Below are 26,143 nucleotides of genomic sequence, written 5' to 3' on the forward strand. Positions count from 1 at the left end.
ATGTACGAAGATTAAAAAAAAAAACGCAGATGATACTGCCCATACACAATTTTTTAGGAGTAAAGGAACAGTGATCTGATTCTGATCCTGAGGCTGAAGGTCAAATGACATGATATAAAAACATGTATAAGCTCCCACTGATAGGACAGACTGGTAGAGGGGATTGCACAAATGAAGAAAGGTATGTAGTGGAAGTTAGTTCAGTTGTATGATTCTGGGCTAAGTAGACGTCGTTTCAACCGTTACTTAGTGATATTTTAGTTTACAATGAAGGATTTGGCCTTGCAATCTTCTACACTTGTCTTTTTCGTCAATGGCAAAATGGTAAATATATAATTTATAAGAAGTTTTCGGCCATTCAACAGTAATAATATTTAAAATAGAAAATGTTTACTACGCATCAAAATTTGAGGTTTTTTTTTACAAAAATATTTATTTAAAGAAGTTTTTAAACATTAAGATCTATAGGCCAATTATATAAGATCTCCGTGTACACTCAAACAACTTATTGTTCACTATAATGAAATGATACAGTTGAAGAAAGTGCTACGACACAGCTCTCCCAGAACCCCATAAAAATTTACATTTCTTTAACAAAGAAAACTGATAAGCATCTATACGTTAGGCCCAGGTTCAAATGGTATGGAATAATAGAACCAAGAAAATATTGCAGTTTATTGCTCGAAACTCCTTAATTCCTTGATTGGAAAAAACATATTAAATAGATTAGATTCTGTAACAGCTTTAGCGGCCACTTCTTGTATGAAGAATAAGCTTGTGGAGAGAAGCTTTGCCTTAGATTTGTAACATTAGTTTACTCCAAATATATCTCAATTCTAGTGGTCAAGAAGCCTGATTATCTATCTACTTATTATCTCATCCTAAAATCTTTTCTATCTGACCGTTTCTTCGAAGTCTTCTTTTTTCTTAAGTCTCTCTTCTTAAGTTTTCTTCTTCTCTTATCCTTTCTGTGAAAAAAATTTCACCTCGTTCATAACAAGCTTAAGCTATAGTTAATAATTCTGAATCTCTCTATAATTATGAGAGATTATATTGTTTAAATAAACATTTATGTGTTCTGTAAATATTCTATATTTGGGTTACATAATAGAAAGTAATATTAATTTTTACTGAATATGTTTTAGCTACACTCAAGTGGGCACCTCTAAAACTACTATTACTGTAAAAAAAAAACTTGTCTTTGTTTTTGTCTTTTTTTTCTTCTGAAATAGAACGCGTAACAATTATTTTTTCAGAAAGAATAAGAAAAGAATAAACATTTAATTTTCATAAATCAGTTGATAAAAGTTTGAACAGATTTTTATTATCAGATAAGAAGTCTGAAGTGATTAAGAAATAAAAAGTTTGTTTATAATTTTGCATAAATAGTCCTTTAATGTTTATTATATTTGGAAGAGTAGGGTTGTATAATGAACATTACAACATGTTATAAGTATAAACAATCGTTTTTAATTAATTAAATTTTACCTACAACAGATTATTAATTCAATGTAGTTTTTGCGCACATGATAAGATATATATTGACCTTACGACCTTATGATTGCTATTTCAGAAGAAATCAACTGCAAAATTTAAACTGTTTGTTTAAATAAAATAACATTAATTCTTCTCCTACATACTCTATATACGAGATATTTCTTTAAAATTGCAACATATTTAGTTTTTCGAAATAGACCCACAAGTTAATTGTAGTTTAAACGTGCATGAAGATGAATTCAAATTAAAAAAAACTTATTGACTTAAGAACAAAACTCTTTATTGGCCTTCATTGCAATAAATTGGGGCACAGGTCTCGCTAACAACTGACATCAACTCTTAAACAAAACGCAATCGTCTCTCCCTGTCTTTCTGATAGAATAGAATAGAATAAATATATACATAAAATAAATGTAGAAGTATAAATGTATAATACATTTCAACCTTCTTAACTAAGTGAAGTAAGAGAAAAGTTAGGTGAGGAGGATTGGAATGCAGGGAAAAAGGAGGAAAAACCTGCAGCTAGGGTCTTTCTGATAGCATACAAGTCATTGATGGCAAATCTTTTGTATTATTCGATGATAAGATACTTCAAATTTGTTTATTACATTATTTAATTAGTTCTATTTCGTAAATCTTTGTTTAAAACACAAAATATATTTTAAAATGAAAAAAGAAGCAAAACCTAAGTCATCTTCGATAAATTAAAAGTAGTTGTGTAGCAAGCAGTCAACCAGTCAGTTTTATGAGATTTAGACCTAAATCTTCAAACATTTCTGGTTTACATGCTCGTTTGGACTTTCATCAGAGGCTGATTCATTTGGCGAGAATTTGACTTCCATGTTTTTGTTACTTTCTATACTTGCTCACCCTTTAAAGTAAAAATCCGTAACCTGTTAGAAAAGCAATAAAACAGGCGTAGCATGCTGTTGTAGCACAACAGATAAAATTAACAATATCATTAAATAATTGGCTAAATGCAATAAATAATAATTATAATTGTTATAAAATGTATAAGAAGGTCAGGCGTTCAATAATTACGTACAAGACCCCCAATATCTTTAGCGAATTCATGAATTTCACCTTTACAAACTTCGCTCTTTGCCTACGGAAGTTGCCTAATAAATTGCAATGAATGATTTATTAGCAGTTTGCTCCTTAGTTAAATTTCTTGTTTTTTATGCTATGTACTATATCTATAAAAATAGTTATCTCTCTTTCAGTATTGATAAACAAAATGAAATATCGAACAACAGTATGACGCACAATAGCTCAACTCAACTGATCTTATAGATGACATTCGAAAGTATAGTGTATAAAGATATAAAAAAAGTTAAAAAGTAAAGTAATCGCCTATTTTATCAGGCGGGCTTAACGTCCGACTACTAATTAGGTGTCGTAAACGGAATGGATATTTGGAAAAGTTAAAGGTGATCGATCAATTGTCGCGTGATATCAATACGAACGACAATAAATACTTAACATAATCTCACAACTATTTTTGAATTTTATAAAACCTAATTACAAATAAATGAAATAATTCTGCTTTAAATAAAGTAATAACACTCTCCTAATATATAATGTATTTAATTCCAATCCTTGGGCCTTAATAAAAATTTGTGATAAATAATAATAACAAGATTTAGTTATAATCTTTTTAAATATGAACAAATAATTATGCAATTTAAAGTTTAAAATATGTAGTTTTAAACTTAAAGGTACTATTTATGTATGTAAAAAGCCCCTTATCTATTGTAGATAGCTCACTTAATAAATGTATTTATAATTTCTCTTAGTAATGCAAGGACAGGAGTATGTTCGCCTAAGAATGAAATAAAATGTTGCCTGCAGTTGAGCAGTGGGGGTGGTCAATGTAAATGGGTTTTTTACATAGTCTGCGATTGTGTTTCTCTCTCTTTCCCTCAAAACTCAGAGGAGAATTCTGATCCCCATAACATTTCACTCCTCAGGTCGACTTTATTACTGTCAGTCATCTTCTAGTTTTGTGCAACAAGAAATTGTTTAAATTCCAATCCTGGACTTCCAAGCCGACTCTTTCATATTTCAGGGATGTTTACCCAAGGCTCAACTTGATTTTTAGATCATTTTATTTCAATTTATTGAGTTTCTATTTCGTCATAAAAGGTGAGTTTCAAGTGATCTGATAGTTTGTTGCCATAAGGATTGATAGTAGATTCCTCAACAGTAAAAAAGGCGCTGATGGTTCGCCGATTCACACTAGCAAGGGGCGAGTGATCTTTTTTGTATCAGCATTTCTAGTTTTGAAATCCATTTTACTAGCCGGCTTCTCGGAAGATTGTTCAATCTATGGTAACATCTATAATTCCTTGTTTAATAAATAAATTCATGGTCTTTCCTTCATGGATTTCTAGGCTCATTTTTATCGCAAATTTCTCAATAAGTTTGAAGGCTTTTCATTCAACTGCTCTGTCCATCCTCCATCGGCGATCACAATCGTGGGAATAGGCCAAGACATTGTGGTTTCTAAACCTTAGTTGTCAAAAAAAGAAAAGTTTTGAAACTCTAGATTTCAAGGTTTCTTGATTTTGTTTTCCAAAATGGAACATTTCAAAATTTACCAATATAAAATATCTTATAAAATTTTTTAAATACTAATTTTATATTAGGTATGTCCAAAATAATTTTATTATCTATTATTATTATTATTATTATTATTATTTTATGAGGTAATAATTTTTTTACAGATAAAGGATGATAACTTGGATCCAGAATGGACCTTACTTCACTATCTAAGAAACAAATGTATCCTTTACTCGTGACTTGAAATTTTACACCAACAAAAATAAAATAGTTATTTTCACTGACTTCTATGCTGATTTATATATCCATCATATCCATCACGGTACGCAATGAATTACGAAAATATAATATCCTCCGAAGTATATAAAAGAATTATGGCAACAACAGCATTTTGCAACCGTACGGCTCCTAAAAAAATCATCACTAAGAAGCCATCAATAATCAGTGCAATTTTGTCATCAAAATTTTATTTTATCTACAGGTGCTTACAGTAAAATAAGGAGAAACAGATTTGTGCCTTTGCAGAGATCCTCATAGTTTTGGCCCTAAGTTCAGGTTGTGCTTCATTTTGGGTCTTGTCTAAAGGCTTGTTACATATGTAGAGAGACTCTAAATGAGAAAAGGACTTCTAGGCGTTTACTTAAAATATTCTTTAATGTATCTTTTAAGAGATTAAACAATTGCGTTTAGAAGAAATTGAAATGCATCTTCGTCCATGAAAAGATCAAGAACGTACGTGAATAGAGAAGAATTGAAAAAAGCCAAATGAGTCTAGTATTTGTCTTACATGTTCTTCAATACACGTTTGCAGTTAATATTAGGCTCCAGAACATTTTTTAAGATGATCGATGAATCATTTATATATTATTTGGTTTGCTTATTATGGTACATCTAAGTCTACATCGCCAATTATAGATATTAAAGAAACTTCATTTTAAAATATTAGTGTTTCATTAAAAGTTAAATAACAAAAAAACAAAATAACAAGCAACATATCTAGAAATGTAAAAATATAGGAAATTCCAAATTTTCGTAATTAAGTGGAGAGAAATGATAGCAAAACTTTTTTTTTTACTGTAGAAGTGAGAGATAAAAGTAATTCATAACCCAAGAGATGATAAAATTTAGACAATCTTAAAATTACATAGGTGAAATTTCATTATGTTTAACTAAAGAATTAGTTGGTTTTTACAATATAAAAGCAAATTTTGATTGCCTTATCTGAGGTAAACTAACAATCTATGTCAGAGATCAAGGAATTAAAATTTTCCATTGATATGACTGCTTTAGAGAATTCTGCATAATCAATACGGAATGAAAAAACTTCTTTTTTTTTTGCTGTCTTGCATGATACGGAAAAATGTAAAAGTTAGACAAAATCTGGATAATTAATTAAATTTTAGATGTGTAAATACAAAATATCAGAGTCAAGAGTTTGTTGAAGACCGATAAGGTTAATTAGTATTTCACTAGTTTATTAAATTGTTGAGCTCATCACGCTAGATAAATAACATTGTGGCTTTCTTTCAACAGAGATCAGTTCCTTGATTCTCTACTTCTTTTTAGGATTATCTATTGGTTCGGCTATTCATCGAATTTTAGTGTTCTTAAATTTTAGAATTCTTAGTATATATTCTGAAACAGTGTACAGTGCTGCTATATCACGGACTTGCACTAGACAAATTGAGTACTCATATGTAGATCTAAATAGTTATATTACCTATATTTTTTTTTTATACAGCGCAGGTTTCCCCTTTCCACTGTCCGTCAGTAAATAATGAGGTGAATAACATTGTTTTAGAATCTATTCTATAGAATTGCGACAATTGTTAGAATGGGGTATTTTTTTTGTAAGCTTAAGCTGTCGACATCTATTTTCAAGCGAAGATTCTGTAATTAAAAGCCATAATCTTTGGTTGAACAAATGGTTGGCTGCAATCACTGAAAAAAAATCTTTTGTTTGGATCTTTGGAAGATCAATTGATGGGAGAATTAACAAATATATTCTTCCCTGAGAAAGACAGTTGTACTTTGTCTTGAACAACAAAGGACTTTTTAGTTTGTAACTAATCAGGTTTTTTTTTTTAATTACACAATGCAACAACTTGCAATTTATTTGCCGACAGCTTGATTAAAAAAAAAAGAAGAAGATGAAGGGAAATATATATATGTATATAAAGTAAAACTCTAATTGGAAATTCTACACAATATATAAAAACCATCATAATTCTAAAACAACAAACATATAAACATATGAATCCAATGAATCAATTCACTCAACTTATTATTTATTGTTAGACAGTGAGAATTAATTCCCTTGCCAATTTAAACTCAATTTGGATAAATTACCTTAAAGCTGCGAGTATTGAATTTGTCTACTGAAGTCCGTAATATCATACTTTTCAGTCGTGATAGTCACATTGTTCAGAGACAGTTATCTCAGTCATTTCTATGTTCTCTCATTACAGTCATCACCATCCATCGCCGAACTCTACGCAGTAAGAATTTTAACATCCTACTCAGAACTCAGAACACGAACTCCACGTTCTGAATCTAATTCACTACCAATCAGCTTAGCTCTCTTGCTTTTCTTTCTTTGAATATGCAGTTGTATTCCTGATCTTTGGTTCTGCATTTGATGATTTGAATAAGAATTACAAGCTAATTTGTTTATGTAATCTGTTGTTTATGAATTGATTTTATCGTTAGTTTGTGATATGTTAAGAAACCTCATTGACCAAACTTTAGCTTCTTTATAAAGTTCTTTGCTGTTTTCAAGCGTTGCGAATCAACTATAATGGTTCTTACAGTTAAGTTGACACACAGTGGTGGTTGAACAGTGGTCCAAGGAATGTATAATCCAGTGAGAATGCTCTTTAAATTTTCAGATACTCATTTAGCATTTTTATGAATTGGTTTTAATTCAATCGCATACTAATTTTGCAATCGTTAAATTTAAAACATTTAAATGCGAATATATGTATTTGTTCCTTGCTTATTTTTTTTATGGACAGAAGTTATAATGTATAAAATAAAAAGATTAATTTAGTCCTGTAACTTTTGTTTAAAATTTGAAACAATGTTTTCCTTAACATAAGCTACAGTACGCTTGTGTGGAACAAAACTTGGCTGTGCTGAAGGAGGTTGTGGAGCTTGCACAGTGATGGTATCCAGATTTGACAGAAGGAATAACAAAGTACTGTATCCTTTAGTGCAAATACTCCCTACCACAACTTATGTTACAGTACAGGTAGCTTAAAGGAGGAAGTTGATGACAGATCAATTCTAAATAAATTAATTTTTAAACATGCTATTCTTTAGGAAATTGTTTAGATCTGACTAATTGATAATTGACTTCAAGTTTTTTCTATCGAATGTTTTTCATATGCTACAAATGTAAAGTTTTAATGACATTGATTGAATCTAGTGAAATATCAACTTGCCGATCCTAAAACTTTTTCTTCCAATCTCTTTTCTTTTCCAAAAAGTGCTGAAATTTGATACACAATTATTGTAAAATTAACTTTGAAATGTAGTTTTGTCATTCTGGTTATTACCATTTGTTTATTAATTCGTAGAATATTTTTCAGTCTTTCATTTTTTTTATTTTCAATAATAATTTCATTTTCAAAAACAAAAAACCTTAACAATGAAAAGTCACTATGCGGTAAATGCATGTCTAGCACCGGTTGCAGCTTTGCACGGTCAAGCTGTCACTACAGTTGAAGGTATCGGTAATGTTAGAGACAAATTGCATCCAGTTCAAGAGAGGATAGCAAAAGCCCATGGATCACAATGCGGTTTTTGTACACCAGGAATTGTTATGTCTATGTATGCGCTTCTAAGAAGTCTTTCAAGAAAACCTACCATGAAAGATATGGAAATCGCTTTCCAAGGTATATTTTTGGGAGATTTTTATAGTGATAGAAGAAGAAGATTTTTTAAGTCAGAATATTTTGTTATTTTTTTTAAAAATTGATAATTTGAGAAAATAATGAAACAAAATTTTCATTGATATACAACTTTCTTTAAATAAGCTTTTTTTTTTTTCTTTTTTTTAATGAGAACATGTTCTTGGGAAAAATATTTCGATAAAGTATTATATTTGGTAACTATATAAAACCGGAATTGAAATGAGCAAAAATGAATATGCCGATTTTAAAATTACTGCGAAACTCTATACGCAAAATTAGCGTTACGAAAACTTGTTCTTGATTTGTTACCTTGAAAAAATCCAAATGAAATATTAAATTTTGATCTAATTTTGATTTTGAGTTTTGCACACAGTTTAAGGACATAAATGTAAAAGATTTATCCATTGTCACAGACGCTCCATTTTATGCCGCTAATCGGACACATGTCGATCTAACATTCCTTTTATCACATGAATCGCCAAATCACGATACAGAAAACTCCATTTCAACCTGTAATCACAATAAACCCTCTAGCTCAAAATCTTTCTTCTAGAACTCCTTCTGACAACCCAACAAGACGTCTTAAAAGATAGCGGCCTCGTGATCTCCTCTCTAGTGAACAGATTGACTAATAATCTAATGTTTTGGTGTGTACCACTGGGTAAATTCACCACTCGTTTACTTCTTCTTAGTATCAGTAACTTATTAGTTATAGCGCTAATGCGCTGATTGTAGCACAAATAAACGATAGAGAGAGAGGAAAAAAGTGATTTGTTTATGATTTTTAAAATTGTGCAAACAGTTTTCCCTTTAATTCTTGCTCAAAGTTGTAACTAAGGCCTTTACTATAAGTTTCTTTGATTGATTTTATTTTTAGGAAATTTGTGCCGTTGCACTGGTTATAGAGCTATAATAGAAGGTTATAGAACATTTACTGATGATGGGGTAGAAAAGAAAGTAAACGGCGTTAACGGAGTCAATGGAGTAAATGGTTATCAGAACGGTTGTGCCATGGGCCAACAATGTTGTCGCAACAAAGGGAAAGAAATGGTCAATGGAAATTGTAAAGAAAATGGTATAGCAAATGGTGCAGTAAATGGCCTTCAAAATGAAATTGACGATGAAAAACTTTTTAATCCAAGAGAATTCACTCCGTATGATCCATCTCAAGAACCAATTTTTCCTCCTGAATTAGCGGTTAGTAATTAGTTTTAAAAAATATATTGTTTAACACTGAACAACATGTCAAATTAGTAATATGGTTAATTATAGACGGATATCATAGGATTCTTTTTTCAAGATGTTATCCATTTTTTTATTTAAAATTATTTTGCTTAGCGGGTTTTTACAGAAGGCTATTCGGCAATTGGTAACATATTTGTTCTTTCAGAATTGAATAATCTTAAACAAAAAGAAAATGTTCAAGTTAAACTGTTTTTTTCAAAGCAACCTTCGATGCAATAAAACATTCTTAATTTACAAATTATTTAACTTGTGCGCCTCGTCCAGTTTCGTAAATATTTAAAAAGTCATTTCTTTTAGCTTGAGGGATAGCCACTATCTCCAACTTTTACATGGTGTGGGATCCAGTGTAAGGCGGTGGCGTTTGTTGGGCCACATCTTATTTCCGTTGTTTCTAGATTCGGGGTAATCAAACAACGCTGGAGGCGGCCCGCGTTGCCAGTTTATTAGGCTCAAAACACGAAAATAAAAATATTGTCCCTAGTTCGACTAAGGTTTTTTTTTGTTTTTGTAATAGGAAATGTTAATAGAAAAGTATGAATAATTGTACGCCTCCATACATGATACCTGTTTGATTGTAGGACTTTAATCCCGGCCTATAAAAATAGGCGATCATTTATTATCGTTTTTGCAGAAACTGATAATTGTAATTTCAAACTGTCATTTGCCATTCCTTTTAATTTGTTTTTTCACTTTCATAGTTAATTATATCTGTAAATCTTTTATAATAGTAATAATATTTTTTATCAATTATTTAATTTCTATTCATAACTAAGGATGTTTTAGATGTCAGATAAATATGACCGGGAGTACTTAATTATTAAAGGACCAAGGGCAACATGGTATCGCCCAACATCTTTTGATGAACTCCTTTCTTTAAAAGAACAATATCCTAAAGCGAAATTGATTAATGGAAACACAGAAGTTGGTACGTTAATATGATTATCACTAGTTTAATAAATTATTTAGAACAGTTTTAATAAGATTTGATTTACTAAAAGGAGTGGAAGTGAAATTTAAAAATTTTGTGTACCCTGTACTAATTCTACCGAACCAGATACCTGAATTAACAGGCGTGGTATTGGAAAATGATGGTGTTAAAGTTGGTGCAGCTGTAACGTTAACAGAAATGGAAAGAGTTTTGGATCACTACATAGATATTTTACCAGGTAAGATCTGCTCTCTGATTCTAATTTCATTACCATATTCTTACCCATAAAATATATTTATTCAACCTTACTTTTGTTTTATAAAGAACCAAAAACAAGAATTTTTAAAGCTATTGTAGAAATGCTTCAGGTATTTGCTGGAAGACAAATTCGTAATGTTGGAGTTAGTATTTTTTTTAAATAATCATATTTTTTAAAAAATAATTATCTCTTATTAAAGTTGGGATTCATTTTAACTTTTTTCTCGCACACAGGCTATTGGAGGTAACATTATGACTGGAAGTCCTATATCTGATATGAATCCTATTCTCATGGCGGCAAACTGTAAACTAGAAGTAAAGAGCAAAAGTAAATAATTTTTCTTAGCATTTGTAATTTGACAATTACTTCTATCTACTTCTCGTCAACCTACAAAAAATAATAAAGCATTATTTAATTTTAATTACCTCTGGTTAAAATTAAATTGCTCTCACAAGTACGGCTGGCATCTAAAAAATAACCAACACTTTATCTCCTAGAAAAAAATATATATTTAACCCTAAAAATGTATGCCAGTTATGCAATTTAAAAGAGTTAGACGTTCTGTTGCACTTCTATCTTGTATTCTCTGTATTCTGCAATAAGAAATAAGCTTTTGCAGAGATTTATCGGCCTTCCAGACGCATTATTATCACTCCTAAATGTGAACACCATTGAGGAAATAAATGAGTTGTTTTGTTTCACCATTCAGGCTCTCAGTCTTGAGGGAAAAGAAATTAGAATTGATGCTGTAAATGAAGGGCTGGCTCTGTAGTATTGGTTCTTGTATATTTGGTATTTTCCCCCCTTCTTTGAGGATTTTTATTGTTTTTTACAAAGTGATTATTAATAATATATATGTGAAATGTTTGTTTTATATCTATTTGTGTATGTGTTTTTTCATTTCGCTTTTCTAGATTTGTTTATTGACTATTTTAAATATTTTAATGTTTAAGTAAATAGTTTTAATAAGTCCTTTTAAAGAATTCTTATTAATTATAAATGTATTGCTCAATGTATGATTTATAGTGGGTCGAGCTCCACTGTTATGCAATTTTATATTTTGGCAGTGAATAAAATAATAAAAATAATAATTAATTACCTTAAAAGGGAAGTGGTTAGCGAATACTGGATTCCAACGCGGAGATCCCAAATTCAAATCCAGCTATTTGGTCCTTAGATTTTCTCTTCCATCTATTATATCAGAGACCATCAGAGTCTCTAAAAGATTCCACTAAGACATTCCAGTAGAGTAGCTGATTCTTATTTATGGACCTTATAGATCCCAACGTTTCTATTTAAACACCTTTACCCAAAACTTTGTGTCATTACAGAAAAGAAGTAGATTATGATCGCATTATGTGATTATTAGATCTGACAATGATTGGAATTTATTATTCTTTTTCTTTTTGTTATAACTTTGTTTCAGTATACAGGGTGTATACGGAGGAGTGGTCGAAACTTCGGGAGGTGATTCAGCAGCTCAAATGCAACAAAAAATATTCTCTTCACTTTTGCCCGATTCTCAGTAGTGTCCAAGATATTTGCATTTTTAACTTTTCCGTCGTTATTCGCGTTTTTCGCCATAAAAACGGCCTTAACTTTTTTGTCTCTTAATCTGCAACAAATCTGCTTATTCCAAACGAAAGAGCATTAAATTTACTATAAATTTGCTTGGTACAGAGCCTCAAAACGATTCTTATAACTATTACATTTTTACTTGAATGTCTAAAAATTTCGTTCTCAATAATTTTTGTTAAAATTTTCAACTGCATTTTCTCAATGGTTAATGAATCAAGGAATCACATAATTTCAGAAAAAGTTGCGCATTTATTGAGCTTCAAGATCATATGGATTTTTTTGGTTTTTAATAAAACCCTACCCCGAACAGAGGGGTGTAAATGCAGAAAACTGGGATTTTGCGTAACTGACTTTTCACTACTAATTTACTCAAATGTCAATTTTTGGAGAAGGAACAAAAAGAAAAGTAACCATTTTAGTTTTTAACTATTATTATTATTTAATAAAACGGAAGTAAAAAATAAAGTAGCAATAAAACGCAGAAGTTGACTACAATTGTTGGTGCAACTTATTTTAATGACATAATGGAGGTTTTTTAATCAAAGTTAATTAATAATAATTCAAAAATAAAATTGTTATATTCTTTTTGTTCCTTCTCCAAAAATAGATTAGTTTTGAATTATTATTAATTAACTTTGATGAAAAAAAAAACCTCCATTTTGTCGTTAAAATATGTTGCACAAACAATTGTAGTCAAGAAACTGAAAATTTGCCACAATTCTTTCCCACTTCCTTGTTTCAATAGTTCGCACGATTTTTGTAGAAATTTTAACCAGGTACCTGCCTATTGTACTTTTCCACTTCTGTGTTTTATTGCTACTTTATTTTTTACTTCCGTTTTATAAAATAATAATTGTTCTAAACTAAAATGGTAAAAATTGACATTTGAGTAAATTAGTAATGAAAAGTCAGTTCACAAAATCCCAGTTTTCTGCATTTACACCCCTCTGTTCGGGGTAGGGTTTTATTAAAAACCAAAAAAATCCATATGATCTTGAAGCTCAATAAATGCGCAACTTTTTCTGAAATTATTTGATTTCTTGATTCATTAACCATTGAGAAAATGCAGTTGAAAATTTTAACAAAAATCATCGAGAACGAAATTTTTAGACATTCAAGTAAAAATGTAATTGTTATAAGAATCGTTTTGAGGCTCTGTACCAAGCAAATTTATAGTAAATTTAATGCTCTTTCGTTTGGAACAAGCAGATTTGTTGCAGATTAAGAGACAAAAAAGTTACGGCCGTTTTTATGGCGAAAAACGCGAATATCGACGGAAAAGTTAAAAATGCAAATATCTTGGTCACTACTGAGAATCGGGCCAAAGTGAAGAGAATATTTTTTGTTGCATTTGAGCTGCTGAATCACCTCCCGAAGTTTCGACCACTCCTCCGTATACACCCTGTATATCATGATCTATGTTAAATTACAGGTGGTGATGTAAGAACTGTCATAATGGATCACACATTTTGGACTGGTTATAGAAGAAATGTTATTACAGAACAAGAAGTGCTAGTTTCAGTTCTCATTCCTTTTACTTCTAAGGCAAACATTTTTATTTATTATGCATAAAATTAGATTTGTTTCCCACTTATTTACTTTTGCTTTTTTGTTTATTTTTAAATACAGAATCAATACTTTAAAGCATATAAGCAAGCTAAGAGAAGAGAGGATGATATTGCTATAGTAAATGGTGCATTTAATTTAAAACTGGATGGTTTAACAATAAATCATTTTTTAATTGCCTACGGAGGTATGGCACCTTGGACAGCCTTAACCCCTAAAACATCTTCTAAGCTCGCTGGAAAGTAAGTTACTTATTCAAAAAACTATTTGAAACTATTTGACGTATCTTGATTCAGTAATGATATGTTTGTGGTCTTAAATTAAGATATATTCATAAATAATTTAAGAAAAAGTTCAGATGTTTGATTTAAAGTTCACCAGAAAAATATACGTTCTCTTTATTTTGTATAAATTTATGCAGAGTGATAATAGTGCTTTAATTGGAGGTATTTAATCCTTTTGAAAAATGAAGACAATGTTTCATTTATTTGAGAATTCATACCGTTTATTTGAGAATTCATACATTCATTATACAGTTTTGAATATAGTTCTTAAATAAATTAATTATTAAATTACACCTTTGCAAAAAATCGTACTGGATTTAATGATTCTGATCAATTATATTCTTATTGTAGGTGAATTCCTTTCATAATGCCGACGCTGTTTTGAGGCCTACTTTTTTGCAATTAATCACAGATTTCTGCATCAATTTTTAAAATAACCCCTATGCATTGTATACCTTTCGAAAGATGATTGTATGTAGATGTTTTTCCTGAATAGTGCACGGTTTTTTCATATAAAATGTGTTTGTGAAATGTGAAGTCAAAGTTTTTGGAAAAAAAGAAACATGCTATTTCTTATGTTTGGGCCACAAAATGAAATACTTAATATTATTATTTTGAAATATAAATTAGCTTATTTAAAAGGAAATTTAACCTTCTTTCTAATGAGCTTATTAAAATCGCTTTAGCTTTAGTAGTTTGAGAAATATAGGCAACTGTTTGCTAAAAAGTAGTAACAACTTGAAAAAACATAAAATTAAAAATATCTATAAAACGGAGCAGAAACGGGCCATAGTTTATATAGAATTTTTTGTCGCAAATGATGCCCAGAATCACCTCCCGAAGTTTCGACCATTCCTCCGTATACACCCTGTATAAGTAACTATAACTTTCCTGTTTTTTCATAGAAAATGGTGTGACAGCACATTGCAAGAAACTTACGATTTACTTGTTGAGGAGTTACCATTAGATCCAGGAGCGCCCGGTGGCATGATTCAATATAGGCGATCTTTAACTCTAAGGTGTTATTAATAACAATAAAAACAATCGTAGAAAATCATTTATATAAAAAATATAGGAATAGTTAACTTTAATATTTTCTGTTTTAGTTTATTGTTTAAATTTTATTTAACAATAACTCAGATACTTGAAAAGAAAGGATATGATCTGAGCATTCCTGATTCTCATCGCAGCGGACAGTCTCAGTTTCATTCATTAAAGCCTCAGAGTAGTCAGTACTTTACAGTTGTAAGTTCATAAGTTTGCTATACATATAATTTGAATAATATTATGAAATATTGAAAATATGTAAATATAAACATTTGAAATATTTTAGGTACCTGAAACACAGAGTAAATCAGACTTAGTAGGTCGAACTATTGTACACAAATCTGCATACAAACAAGCAACAGGCATGTCTTTTTTTATTTTATTTTTTTAGTCGTATCTATTTGTTGCAATTGCCCTTGCCCTAATTTAAAAGGTGTTTGCTAATAATTATGGAAAATATTAAGTAATTTTATTATTTACCTCCAATGTGTTGTTCAGAGTACATGTATACTTTAATGAAAATAGAAGTAGATAATCCCATTTCGAAAACTCATCTATTTCGATAAATTGTTAAATTTTTACTCAGTGCCTTTCTTTACAATCGTTCGAACCTTGCTCTCGAGTTATTGTAGAAAATTTTTCAGGCCACTTTTGAATTTTCCTTTGCCCTAATACTCGACACATTAAAGAAATTGACTTTATGATTCTAGGAGAGGCTATTTACTGCGATGATATTCCTAAATTGGAAAACGAACTTTATGTGAGTCTAAAATTAAGTACAAAAGCTCATGCCAAAATCATTTCAATTGATCCATCTGAGGCGTTAGCTGTTGAAGGAGTGGTAGCATTTTATTCAGCTAAAGATATTCCAAAAGAGTGTAATCATTTTGGCCCAATTATACATGATGAAGAAGTTTTCGCGTCAGAAAAAGTAAGTTTTATTATTATATTTTCATTATCTACGAATATTTGAAATTTTGTGTTAAAGCGTTCTATTGACATGAGTGTATAGATTTTTCTTGATAATGCTTTTTCTGAAGCTGCTGTCAATCATTTATACATTATTTCTTTTGGAACCAGTGATAGAATAATTCCTGAAAAGTCGTTCAAATTTCTAAACAATTTCGAAAAATTCTTTGATTAAACATTGTTTTAAAACTTCATATTTCAGTTTTTTTAATGTTATTTTTATTAATAATACTTTTTAGTATTGTTATTATTTTTTTTTTTTTATTTTTTATTTTTTGGCGCATTGTTATTATTATTATTATTGTTATTCGTTAGTGGGAAGTGCTAACAAGAAGGGCCTCTGGGCCTGTGCACAGGAACAAATATAATTCTCAGTTACTGTGTAAGCGTTTAAATGAGCATAACGTCCAGGTTTACAGTTTACCTAGGTAGTTTAATTTTTAGGAAAAGACTATCGTATTTCGGCTAAATTGCGCAATTTTTACTTTTAAACCTAAGAACTATAAGAATGATCGGGCAATGTTATAGAGAGCAGATCTTGAAAGTCATTTCTCTAAGTCTGAACTGTGTCTTTTGTATAATCATTAGCAATGAGTTTGCTGCAACTTCAAGAGCTTACATAGGTTTCTCTGCCTTCTTCCAAGAGCACTAATTCTTGGGCACACAAAGATTGCATAGAATAATTCCATTTTATTTTCAGGTAGTTTCACAAGGGCAGTGTATCGGTGCTCTATTTGCTGTTGACCAATTAATTGCGCAGAGAGCGTGTAAACTTGTAAAAGTTGAATATGAAGATCTTGAACCAATTATTATCTCTATCGAGGTATAATCAGATTGCATTGAGCTTAAATTTCAAAATATGAAGTAATTCTTTTTGAACTATTATTGTTATTTTTACATAAACTTTCTAGGACGCCATTGAGAAAAAATCTTTTTTCAATGAGACACCTAAAATTATTAGAAATGGGAACCCAGAAAAAGTTTTTTCAAGTGCAAAGAATATACTGGAAGGTGAAGTCAGGATGGGTGGGCAGGAACATTTTTATTTAGAAACTCAAGCAACACTTGCCATTCCTAATAAAGAGGATGATGAACTAGAATTATATTGCTCAACGCAAAACCCAACGGAAATTCAAGTAGTATTTTAATATTAGTAAAAACTGAGCCTTTGATATTCTATTTAATAATTATTATTTTAATGGGTAATGTATTTATTAGCATCTAGTTGCTCATATGCTAAAAATACCCATCAACAGAGTTGTATGTCATGTGAAGAGAATGGGCGGAGGCTTTGGTGGCAAAGAATCTAGAGGAAGTGTTCTAGCATTACCTATCGCTTTTGCTGCTCATAAGTAAGTTTCACTTTATGTATATGTCGGTTTTGGCACTGGCTTATGAATAACATAATCAGTGCTGTGAACTCTTTATTTAAGTTATATATCTCTTTAAGCTAAGATGTTAGGTTCTTGTTCTCTTAGGTTCTGATTTCTTACATTTTTTTGACCTAGCAAGTCCAGTTTCCTTCTAGCTGGCCAATATATGCTCGCATTTCCTTAACAGTTGAGTTACAGAATATCCCGGTGCTACCTGAAAATAATATCTAAAGAATGGTCATCTAAAAATACTAAGATAAAAAAAAAAAAATATATATTCTTAAAGTGGTAAAACATTTTTTACAGACTTAACAGACCAGTTCGAGGAATGTTTGACCGAGATGAGGATATAATTGCTACCGGTCAGAGACATCCATTCTACAGTAAATATAAGGTCGCATTCGACGATGATGGTAAAATTCTTGCTGCCGAAGTAAATATATATAACAATGGAGGTTTTTCTTTAGATCTATCTTATCCTGTAAGAAACAAACACAATATCAAACATTTTTCTTAAAATATTTTGAAGTTACTAAAAATAAATTTTATTCTGTTTGCAGGTATTGGAAAGAGCGATGTTCCATTTTCAAAACTCTTATTACATTCCAAATGTTGTGGTTAGAGGGCAAGCTTGCAGGACAAATCTTCCATCAAATACAGCTTTTAGAGGTTTTGGTGGACCTCAGGGAATGTTTGTTGGAGAAACTATGGTTACTCATATAGCTGAAACTTTAGGACTTGATGTGGCAACGGTATTTCTTTGTGAATTCATTATTTAATATTATATTAGCTTTTCTCGAAGTTTGACAAGGGTTTAGAATTAATCTAACTACAATTGTTTATGTCAAAGTCACAGTTAGCGGCAACTTTAGAGAAACGTTGAAGTTGAAAAGAGTTTTAGCTTAAAGCGATGATTTGTAAGCCGGAGGACCGGGTAACAGGTGTGCAGCCCTTCGTTGTCGTTGTTTTTTTTAAAGGAGGCTCTACAAAAATGCATGACCATATTAGGCTAAGTACAGACACGAAGTGTGTCTCTGAAAATAACGAATCCCCAATGGCTTAAATGTAGGAAATTATTGTTTTACATTGGAAAATGAGTATACTGATTTTTTTTTGTAAGTTGAAATTTAATGACTGTCACTCGAAGCTTTTTATCGGTGACTAATGTTCTCCGGACGGATAGTGTTCTTTGGTCTCACTATCCATTATCAGGCAGTGAGCTTCAGAAGCTCCTAGGAAAAGAAAATCTGAGAGCCTGCAGCTGGATTCGAACCCGGGATATCTGCGTGGATTCGAACTGGAAATCTCCCACTTACTAATCCATGTTTCATAACCACAGGAGGAATACCCTGTTTTACCAATTGGTTAAGTTATATTTTGGTAAAGACAAAACCTGTCTTCCACCTTTAGTTTTTAATGTGATTCCTTTTTTAGTTTTTATAATAAATGAATAAGAGATATAGGTTTTTATCCCCCGATTAGTAAGTTATTGACATGTATGTAAAACCCTTTTTCTTTTTATTTTATTTCTGCAAAATTAAATAGTTTTACATCGTTTTTCTGTTACTGTTTAAAATGATTCTTTATTACTAATCTCATCTTAGGTACGCGAGAGAAACTTGTACAAAGAAAATCAGATTACACATTACAATCAGGAACTAACTTACTGTACGCTGCGCCGATGTTGGGAAGAATGTTTAAGGGATTCACACTATGAGAGACGAAAAGCTGAAATAGAAGAATTTAATAAGTAAGCTTTGGAATTAATTCTTCTGACTTTATGAAGTAATTTTATTTATTTTCTTAAATGAAAAATGTTATTTCTCATTTGGTCTTGCAAAATTTCAACTTACATAGAAATTACTGTACTTTAAAAAATTTGATACTTAATTCAAAATTTTTGTAGAGAGAATGGGTATCTATAGTTTTCGTAACTATTCTTTATTATACCCTGCGACAAATATATTTACTACTTAAACTCAAAAATAAATTATTTATTCAGGCAGAATCGTTGGAAGAAACGGGGAATAACAATTATCCCAACAATGTTCGGGATTTCCTTTACTGTCTTGTTTTTGAACCAAGCTGGAGCACTTATATTAGTATATGTTGATGGATCCGTATTGCTGTCACATGGAGGCACAGAGATGGGCCAAGGGCTTCACACAAAAATGATTCAAGTATAATGTAACAATTTAGTTTCTGAGCATTCATTGATAATGAACGATGTTGTAATCGAATTATTAATTTTTAGGTAGCTAGCAGAGCTCTTGGTATATCCGATGAATTGATACATATTTCAGAAACTAGTACTGACAAAGTGCCGAACACTTCAGCTACTGCAGCTAGCGCTGGTTCAGATCTGAATGGCATGGCAGTTCTTGTAAGTCTTTTATTTGATTCGTAATGTCTGCTTTAAATTTTTAAGACGCTTGCAAATTGCATTTTTCCAATCTCTTACACATGGAATTGAGTAAAAGTTGAAAGTTGGTTTTTCTCCTATATCAGTGCCGAACTCTGAGCAAAGCAGATCCTAACATTGACATAATATGTGTATTGCCAAACGGCAAACGTATTCCTTTCTATCAAAAGGTACACTTGAACACATTCCTCATCAAGCTGCAAATGTGCTTCTAAAACTTTGGCATTCTACACAAGCATTTTTGCCAGCTCTTCAGCCTACCACTAAAAAGCTCTATGATCATCCAAGAAGCCTTAGAGTAGTTCCACAGTAAAGTTTGCAAGTAGCTGTTTGTAAAGTTTTCCCTCAGTTACAGCCCAACTTTCTGCCCATATTTTCATTTTACGCTACCAAGATATGATATCATTGGGTCATTTTGACAGAATGCTTGTAATATTATCAACGAACGACTGAAACCTATCAAGGAAGCGAACCCCAAAGGAACCTGGAAAGATTGGGTAAAAACAGCTTATTTCAGCAGAGTGTCGTTAGCAGCGTCTGGATTTTATAGGTAACTAAAGTTTTAAAAATTCAGATTTTATTCTCTTAATGATTTATAACTAGATTATTCAATTTAATAAGTCTTGAATGTAGTAATTGAATGCAATAAAATGAAATGCTTGTTTGATAGTAGGATAGCGTCCTGCCTTTCTTATCTAATTATTTCGTAGTAGATGTTAACAAGAAATAAAAAATTAATGATTTGTTATCAAATCATTTAAATCGTAATGAAATAATTTATGTTCACCAACTAGAAAACCTGCGAATGGTAAATCTTCTAGTCGATTATTGTTACTATGAAGAACCACATTTATAAAATATAAATTTAAACATTTGGCGTTAATATTTGTAATTTACATTTACATTGTAGTTTTATATAATATTGGATATTGACATTCCAAATTTGCAATCTGCTCACAATGTTGACGCTATTCTGATAAAAAAAAAAAAGGAGTATTCTGAAGTACTGTAAAAACTATTGATTCCAAGACACTGCTCTTTTGAAAAGTTATATTTTTACTTTTACTTCTACTAGAACATGTTCGTGTAATCAGATGGTTTAGGTGTCTATTCTCTCAATAAGAAAATCCCTCCTAGAAAACTTATTGCCTCTTTTGTTTAGAACACCTGACATTGGTTACGATATGGAGACGAACAGTGGCAAAGCTTTCAATTATTATACATTTGCTGCAGCTTGTTCAGAAGTAGAAGTTGATTGTTTAACAGGAGATCATCAGGTATCTATCTACAAAAATTATTCTTGGTTATTTGGGAGGGTTGAAATAAATTGTGTTCAAAAGAAGTCTATTGAGATCTTATGCATTCTGATTGCAGTGAAATTCCAGTAAGAATTTTCAACATAAAGATAGCTATTTATTTTGATTATTCTCTAATTGATTGAATTAATATTAAATTTTTATGTTATGCATTGGTGGTTAGGTTATAAGAACTGACATTGTGATGGATCTCGGTGAGAGCCTCAATCCGGCCATAGATATTGGCCAGATAGAAGGTGGCTTTACGCAAGGATATGGATTATGTACACTTGAAGAAATGCTAGTATCACCAACTGGTACAATTTTTACCAGAGGTCCTGGTGCTTATAAGATACCTGGCTTTGCTGACATTCCTGGACAATTCAATGTCTCACTTTTAAAAGGTGCTCCTAATCCTAGAGCCGTATACTCGTCAAAGGTAAGTACTTTATTTATTTTTTACTCTTTTCTAAAACATATTTCAATACTCAAAGATGTTATTAAAGAATGCTTTTTCGAAATAATAAAAATAACACTAAGAAATATTTCATGATATCAAGGGTCTCCCTAAAATATTAGATTTTGATATTTCACTTTTAGCTTTAAATTTGTATGGAGAGTAGAGCTAAATCCACTGTGATTCAAAAATCTAATGTTCCTCACCCTAGTTTAGACTGAGTTAAGTGTAGAATGTGTACGAGTATATGTAATTCTGTAGCAAATGAGTAGGAGTGTGGTAGTGTTGGACAGTGTAAGGTTGAGGTGTCGGTACGTGTTTTCTGTGTTCGAACGCCAAGATTCCTGAAGAATAGTTAGTCCACTTTCCTCTAGCTTAAAAAAACAATAGGTGTGCTATTTTAAATATTCTTACAGTCAAATTATAAAAAACTGCAGTTTCTGATCTGATTTATTTTAATTGAAAATAAAGTGTAAAATAGATAAAAGATTAGTAAAATACGGCTAGTTCAACGGAGATACAGGAAATTAATGCACAATTTAGTCTCGCCGTTTATAAACTTAATAAGTTTAACAAATCTTCAGACGATTATTTTAAAGATAGAGAGAAACTTTATTGCACAAATTAAAAGGCTGTTCATTTATGTATGCTGAATTGCGTCACACCTAGCTAGGCATTCAATCTTTTTATACTTAAAAACAATATTAACAATAAATTAATTGAAAAAGAAATGTGAGGGGTTTAAAAAATAATTTTGATCAATAGTTATTAATTTAATTATAGAAATGCATTCGGAATTGGTAATAATGAAAAACGAGAAAAAAAACTTCTGACCTTTTAGGTAACATTTTGTGGGATTTCTAAAAGGAATATTAGTCTTAATCGTTTGCATAATCATATAATAATTTTTATTTTAGTGATATCGGAGCGTGATTACTGCGGTGCCTTTTAGTTTAGGCTTCTTGTTTCTCAAAAACCATTTTCTCTTCCTATTACTTATTTTCTTAGAAATAGTTCCGACTCTTTTAAAGTTAAAAATCAATTCATTGCTATCTAACTTCATAGTTTGTAATTAATAATTCTTACAGGCTGTCGGAGAACCACCTTTGTTTTTAGCGTATTCAATATTTTTTGCTATAAGAGAGGCGGTAAAAGCTGCACGAAAAGAAGCTGGATTAAGCGGGTGGTTTAATTGGAATTCACCAGCTACTTCTGCAAGAATTAGAATGGCCTGTGAGGACCACATAACTAAGAGGGTAAGTTTATTCTTGTACAATAAAGATTTCATTAAAATTTATATTTTAAAAGTATGCATTAATTACTGGGCGATTATTGTTACAGTTTCCGGAATGTCCCAAAGGTAGTTACAAACCATGGAATGTTGTGCCATAAAGTTTTTTTGATAATTAACTGATTTGCTGAAGAATAAAGACTTCACTTGTTCATAAGCTTTGTATCGATATGTCTCCGAAATGTTTTGGTCACTAATAGTCTGACCAGAGTCAATGAATAAGTAAATTAACAAATGTGTAAAGACAGGTGCTGTTCTACATATAGGTTTTTTGGATCAAAGTATCCTTGAAATAAAATTGATGATTAAAACAAAGTGAGGGATAATTGTCGAGATTTTTATTCACTGTTTCAAAAAAATTTGCATTGAAAATTACCGTACATAGAAAATTACAAATTATATGTATATTATTTTTGGTATGTATATTATATGTAAAAATGTATGTCAATTTAATACATGGCTTCTGTATAATTTTCTTTTGGTTGTGTTATAAAATTAAACGTGTAATTCGGTGTCAATCCCTCAGTTTCATAAAACTTTTTCACTTGCAGTCTTCGGGAAAGTGGCTGGCGTCAAAGCTTGATATTTGCGAAGAAAATCGCCTTAACATGTTCTTTCTTATTTCCTGTCAATTTCAGGATCAATATTTTTAATGAAATTATCGACTAACTGCCCCCTAGAGTCTACTTAATTCTCATTACCAAGTAATGTACTATATACATATAGTGTGTGGTAAAAACTGTGAGTATAAGAAAATCTTAGTTACTATAGTAGTTTACAATTGCTTTTTGAGCCACTAGCGACTCGTATGATGAGGGTTGGACATCCCTGGCTACAGTGTAAACATATTTAACGTATAATTATATTGCAAATCTTTATAACTTAATAAGTTATTAGGTAACACGATGAATTATTAATTAACTTTCAAGATTTTTTTTTGGTTTTTATTGTTCACACTTCAAAAAAAAAAATTGAGTAAGTAGATATTTCTCTTGTTTAATAATAATAAATGTTCATTTATTATTTGTTAGAAGGAAACAATAATTCATAAGGTTAATATGAAGTTTAGGTTGTTATTTTTTTGTATTAATTCATTTGTTTAATTTGAAGTTAACGCCACAGGGCCTTAAGTAAATAACGTGAAAAGTGTTATGTAGTAAATTTAAAACGAAAAACCTTAAGATTAAATTTTAGTGAACAAATCTATGTTTTTTATTTAAAGGAACTAAAGATGATTAAATGATGCCCCATGATTTCCCTTGAATTATTTATTTAAAAAAAATAAGGCTTAACTGTATACTAGGGTTATTTCCATTCAGATAAAAAGAAAAATTAGTACAATTCTGAAGATAGTGAGGTAAGTATCCTTCAGAAGACGGGACATTGGAAATACTGAGGTAAAACAAAAGATTTTGCATTTTTGGCTGTTTTACTTAAATGAGCATAAATAAGACAAAAGTTTACTCTTCAAAGTGTTATTCATTATTTTTAATCACTTCAATAAAGAAATTAGTTGCAACGCTTTTATACTAAAGAAAAATAATATAAGAATGGAATAAGCATAGTTATTATTTAGGATATTAAAACATTACACGTAATCATTAATAAATAAAAACTTAAATATCCTCAGCCAAATATTTCTTTCAGCTTCGAGCTGGTTCTATCCCAAATTCGCCTCTTCACCGTGAAGCCTTTCTTTGGCACCATCTACCCACTTTTCCCACGGTCTGCCCTTTTTTTCAATATTACTTTTATAATTTTCTAAAATATTATAGAGAACAGCCTGGTTAAAAAAGAAGAAATCGTATAATTTGAAAATTATAATATACATTTTATTGTGTCTTTTCTTGATCTTAAATAAAAGAAACTCTTACATTATAAGTACCCATTTTAATTAATTCACGAGCGAAAACCAGACGATTCAAATGTCACTCAGATCTCACGGATACACGGTGTAGTACAATGTTCTTTACGAATTTCGAAAAACTTTCGACATGTTTGCCTTGTCTAAGTAAGAACACTATTATTACAAGTAAGTACGTACTTATTGAAACTGTAAATACATGTCGAAGACCAGATCTCTTTGGTTTCATATCCGAAATAATCGTCAAGTGAACGATCACTTTAATTCTAAGGAACCTGAAAACAAAATTATAAGAAAGTATAGTTGAATGTGAGATTTCATGAGGAATTCATAGTTTTCTTTCGTTCCAGAAATGATCGTTGTGTTCGATCGCTCTAAGTAATTTTGAATGTAAAATTGTAAGAGCTGGCCGACAACTAGCAGGACAAATGATCAAAAATATTTTGATACACATTATTGTGTTATCTAAACTATTTTCATGGTCTAGCAGGCTCATTCCTCTGAAAAGCTTGTCTTTTTGTTCTTGATCTAGATCAATCAATATTCATTATCTTAGTTGAAGAATAAGAGTATGTCAAGACATAACTTTCTATAATATCGTGCCGCAACAAATTTTTCTGCATAAATAAAATATGAGTAAGATATTTTTCCTATAAATATTGCCAGTAAATAAACTGCACCACATTGTGCGAATTCGTGACATTAATCATCGCCATAATGGGACTGTGGACTCAAGTGTCATTGTTGTGTTATCAAGTACACACCAAACAATATCGCAAAGGAATCGATCAAAAAACCATCCTAAAACTTACTTTGTAATGATAAAGTAATATCAATTAAAAAGGTTTCTTTTTGATTAGGATTATCAGATAAAAGAGATGTCGAAAATTAATTGAGAAATAACTTGTAAACTAGATTGGTGAAATATTTTTTTTGATATTTCTTGTATTTGGAAAAAAATATATATATATAACTTAAGCATATATGATGAAATATGATGCCCTGTACAAATCAATTATTTTCATATATAAATACCTAATATTTAGAGCTCAGATGTACAATAATTTACAATAAGTTCACATCATATTATTATAATTTAGGATGGCGAATCAACGACACTTATTCAAATAACAATTGTGTGTCATTTGGTCTAAAAAAACATTTCTTATTTTAAAATAAAAGCATATTGTTTTTTGTTTTTTAATTTTATTTAACAATACATTGTATTACAAATGCATATTACACTTAAAGATTTCAATAATTCATCCTAATTCATTTGATCACAAATTTTGTTTTTTAAAAATATTTTTATTGGCTTGACAAGCAAATTTTATTTAAGTCTTAGCCCAATAACATACAGTTTTTTATTTAAAATTGTACATTTCATTTTACCTTATTTTCTTCTAAATTTCATAATGAAATTTTTATGTTTGGGCCGTTAAAAAAAAAGATAACTTTTTCTAAATTTTTTTCTTCCACTTTATGAATCTGTTCAAAGGCGGAATACTTACAGGAATATTCATTAGCATTGAAAAAGAATTTTAAAAAATAATAATAATAATTTGAGACCGATAAGTCCCTTCAAAGACCAA

General features: G+C 30.5%; 1 protein-coding gene across 1 annotated transcript; it reads left to right on the plus strand.

Moving 5' to 3' along the window:
- Positions 1–165: 165 nt before the first annotated feature.
- ry (xanthine dehydrogenase rosy) lies at positions 166–23,159 on the plus strand. Its single transcript, XM_074132800.1, has 28 exons — positions 166–324; positions 4,224–4,281; positions 7,164–7,260; positions 7,717–7,955; positions 8,851–9,170; positions 10,002–10,143; positions 10,217–10,384; positions 10,471–10,547; positions 10,639–10,732; positions 13,416–13,528; positions 13,613–13,791; positions 14,739–14,852; positions 14,940–15,078; positions 15,167–15,242; positions 15,591–15,811; positions 16,550–16,672; positions 16,761–16,985; positions 17,068–17,201; positions 17,529–17,703; positions 17,783–17,974; positions 18,827–18,972; positions 19,225–19,402; positions 19,477–19,605; positions 20,067–20,194; positions 20,807–20,921; positions 21,124–21,378; positions 22,485–22,652; positions 22,738–23,159. The coding sequence occupies exons 1-28, from the start codon at positions 268–270 to the stop codon at positions 22,786–22,788; spliced, it is 4,113 nt and encodes a 1,370-aa protein (XP_073988901.1). The 5' UTR covers positions 166–267; the 3' UTR covers positions 22,789–23,159.
- The last annotated feature ends 2,984 nt before the right edge of the window (positions 23,160–26,143 follow it).

This window comes from Rhodnius prolixus, unplaced genomic scaffold (assembly GCF_049639745.1).
Source record: "Rhodnius prolixus isolate KJV_2025 unplaced genomic scaffold, Rpr scaffold_10, whole genome shotgun sequence".
NCBI classification, from domain to species: domain Eukaryota; kingdom Metazoa; phylum Arthropoda; class Insecta; order Hemiptera; family Reduviidae; genus Rhodnius; species Rhodnius prolixus.

What these genes read in the sequence shown, in the direction of transcription:
- ry (XM_074132800.1), top strand. Translation starts at nt 268, where the DNA reads ATGAAGGATTTGGCCTTGCAATCTTCTACACTTGTCTTTTTCGTCAAT. An exon ending in TGCATACAAACAAGCAACAG is followed by an intron (nt 15,243 to 15,590) that starts GCATGTCTTTTT and finishes TTATGATTCTAG; the next exon opens with GAGAGGCTATTTACTGCGAT. An exon ending in TAGGACTTGATGTGGCAACG is followed by an intron (nt 17,975 to 18,826) that starts GTATTTCTTTGT and finishes ATCTCATCTTAG; the next exon opens with GTACGCGAGAGAAACTTGTA.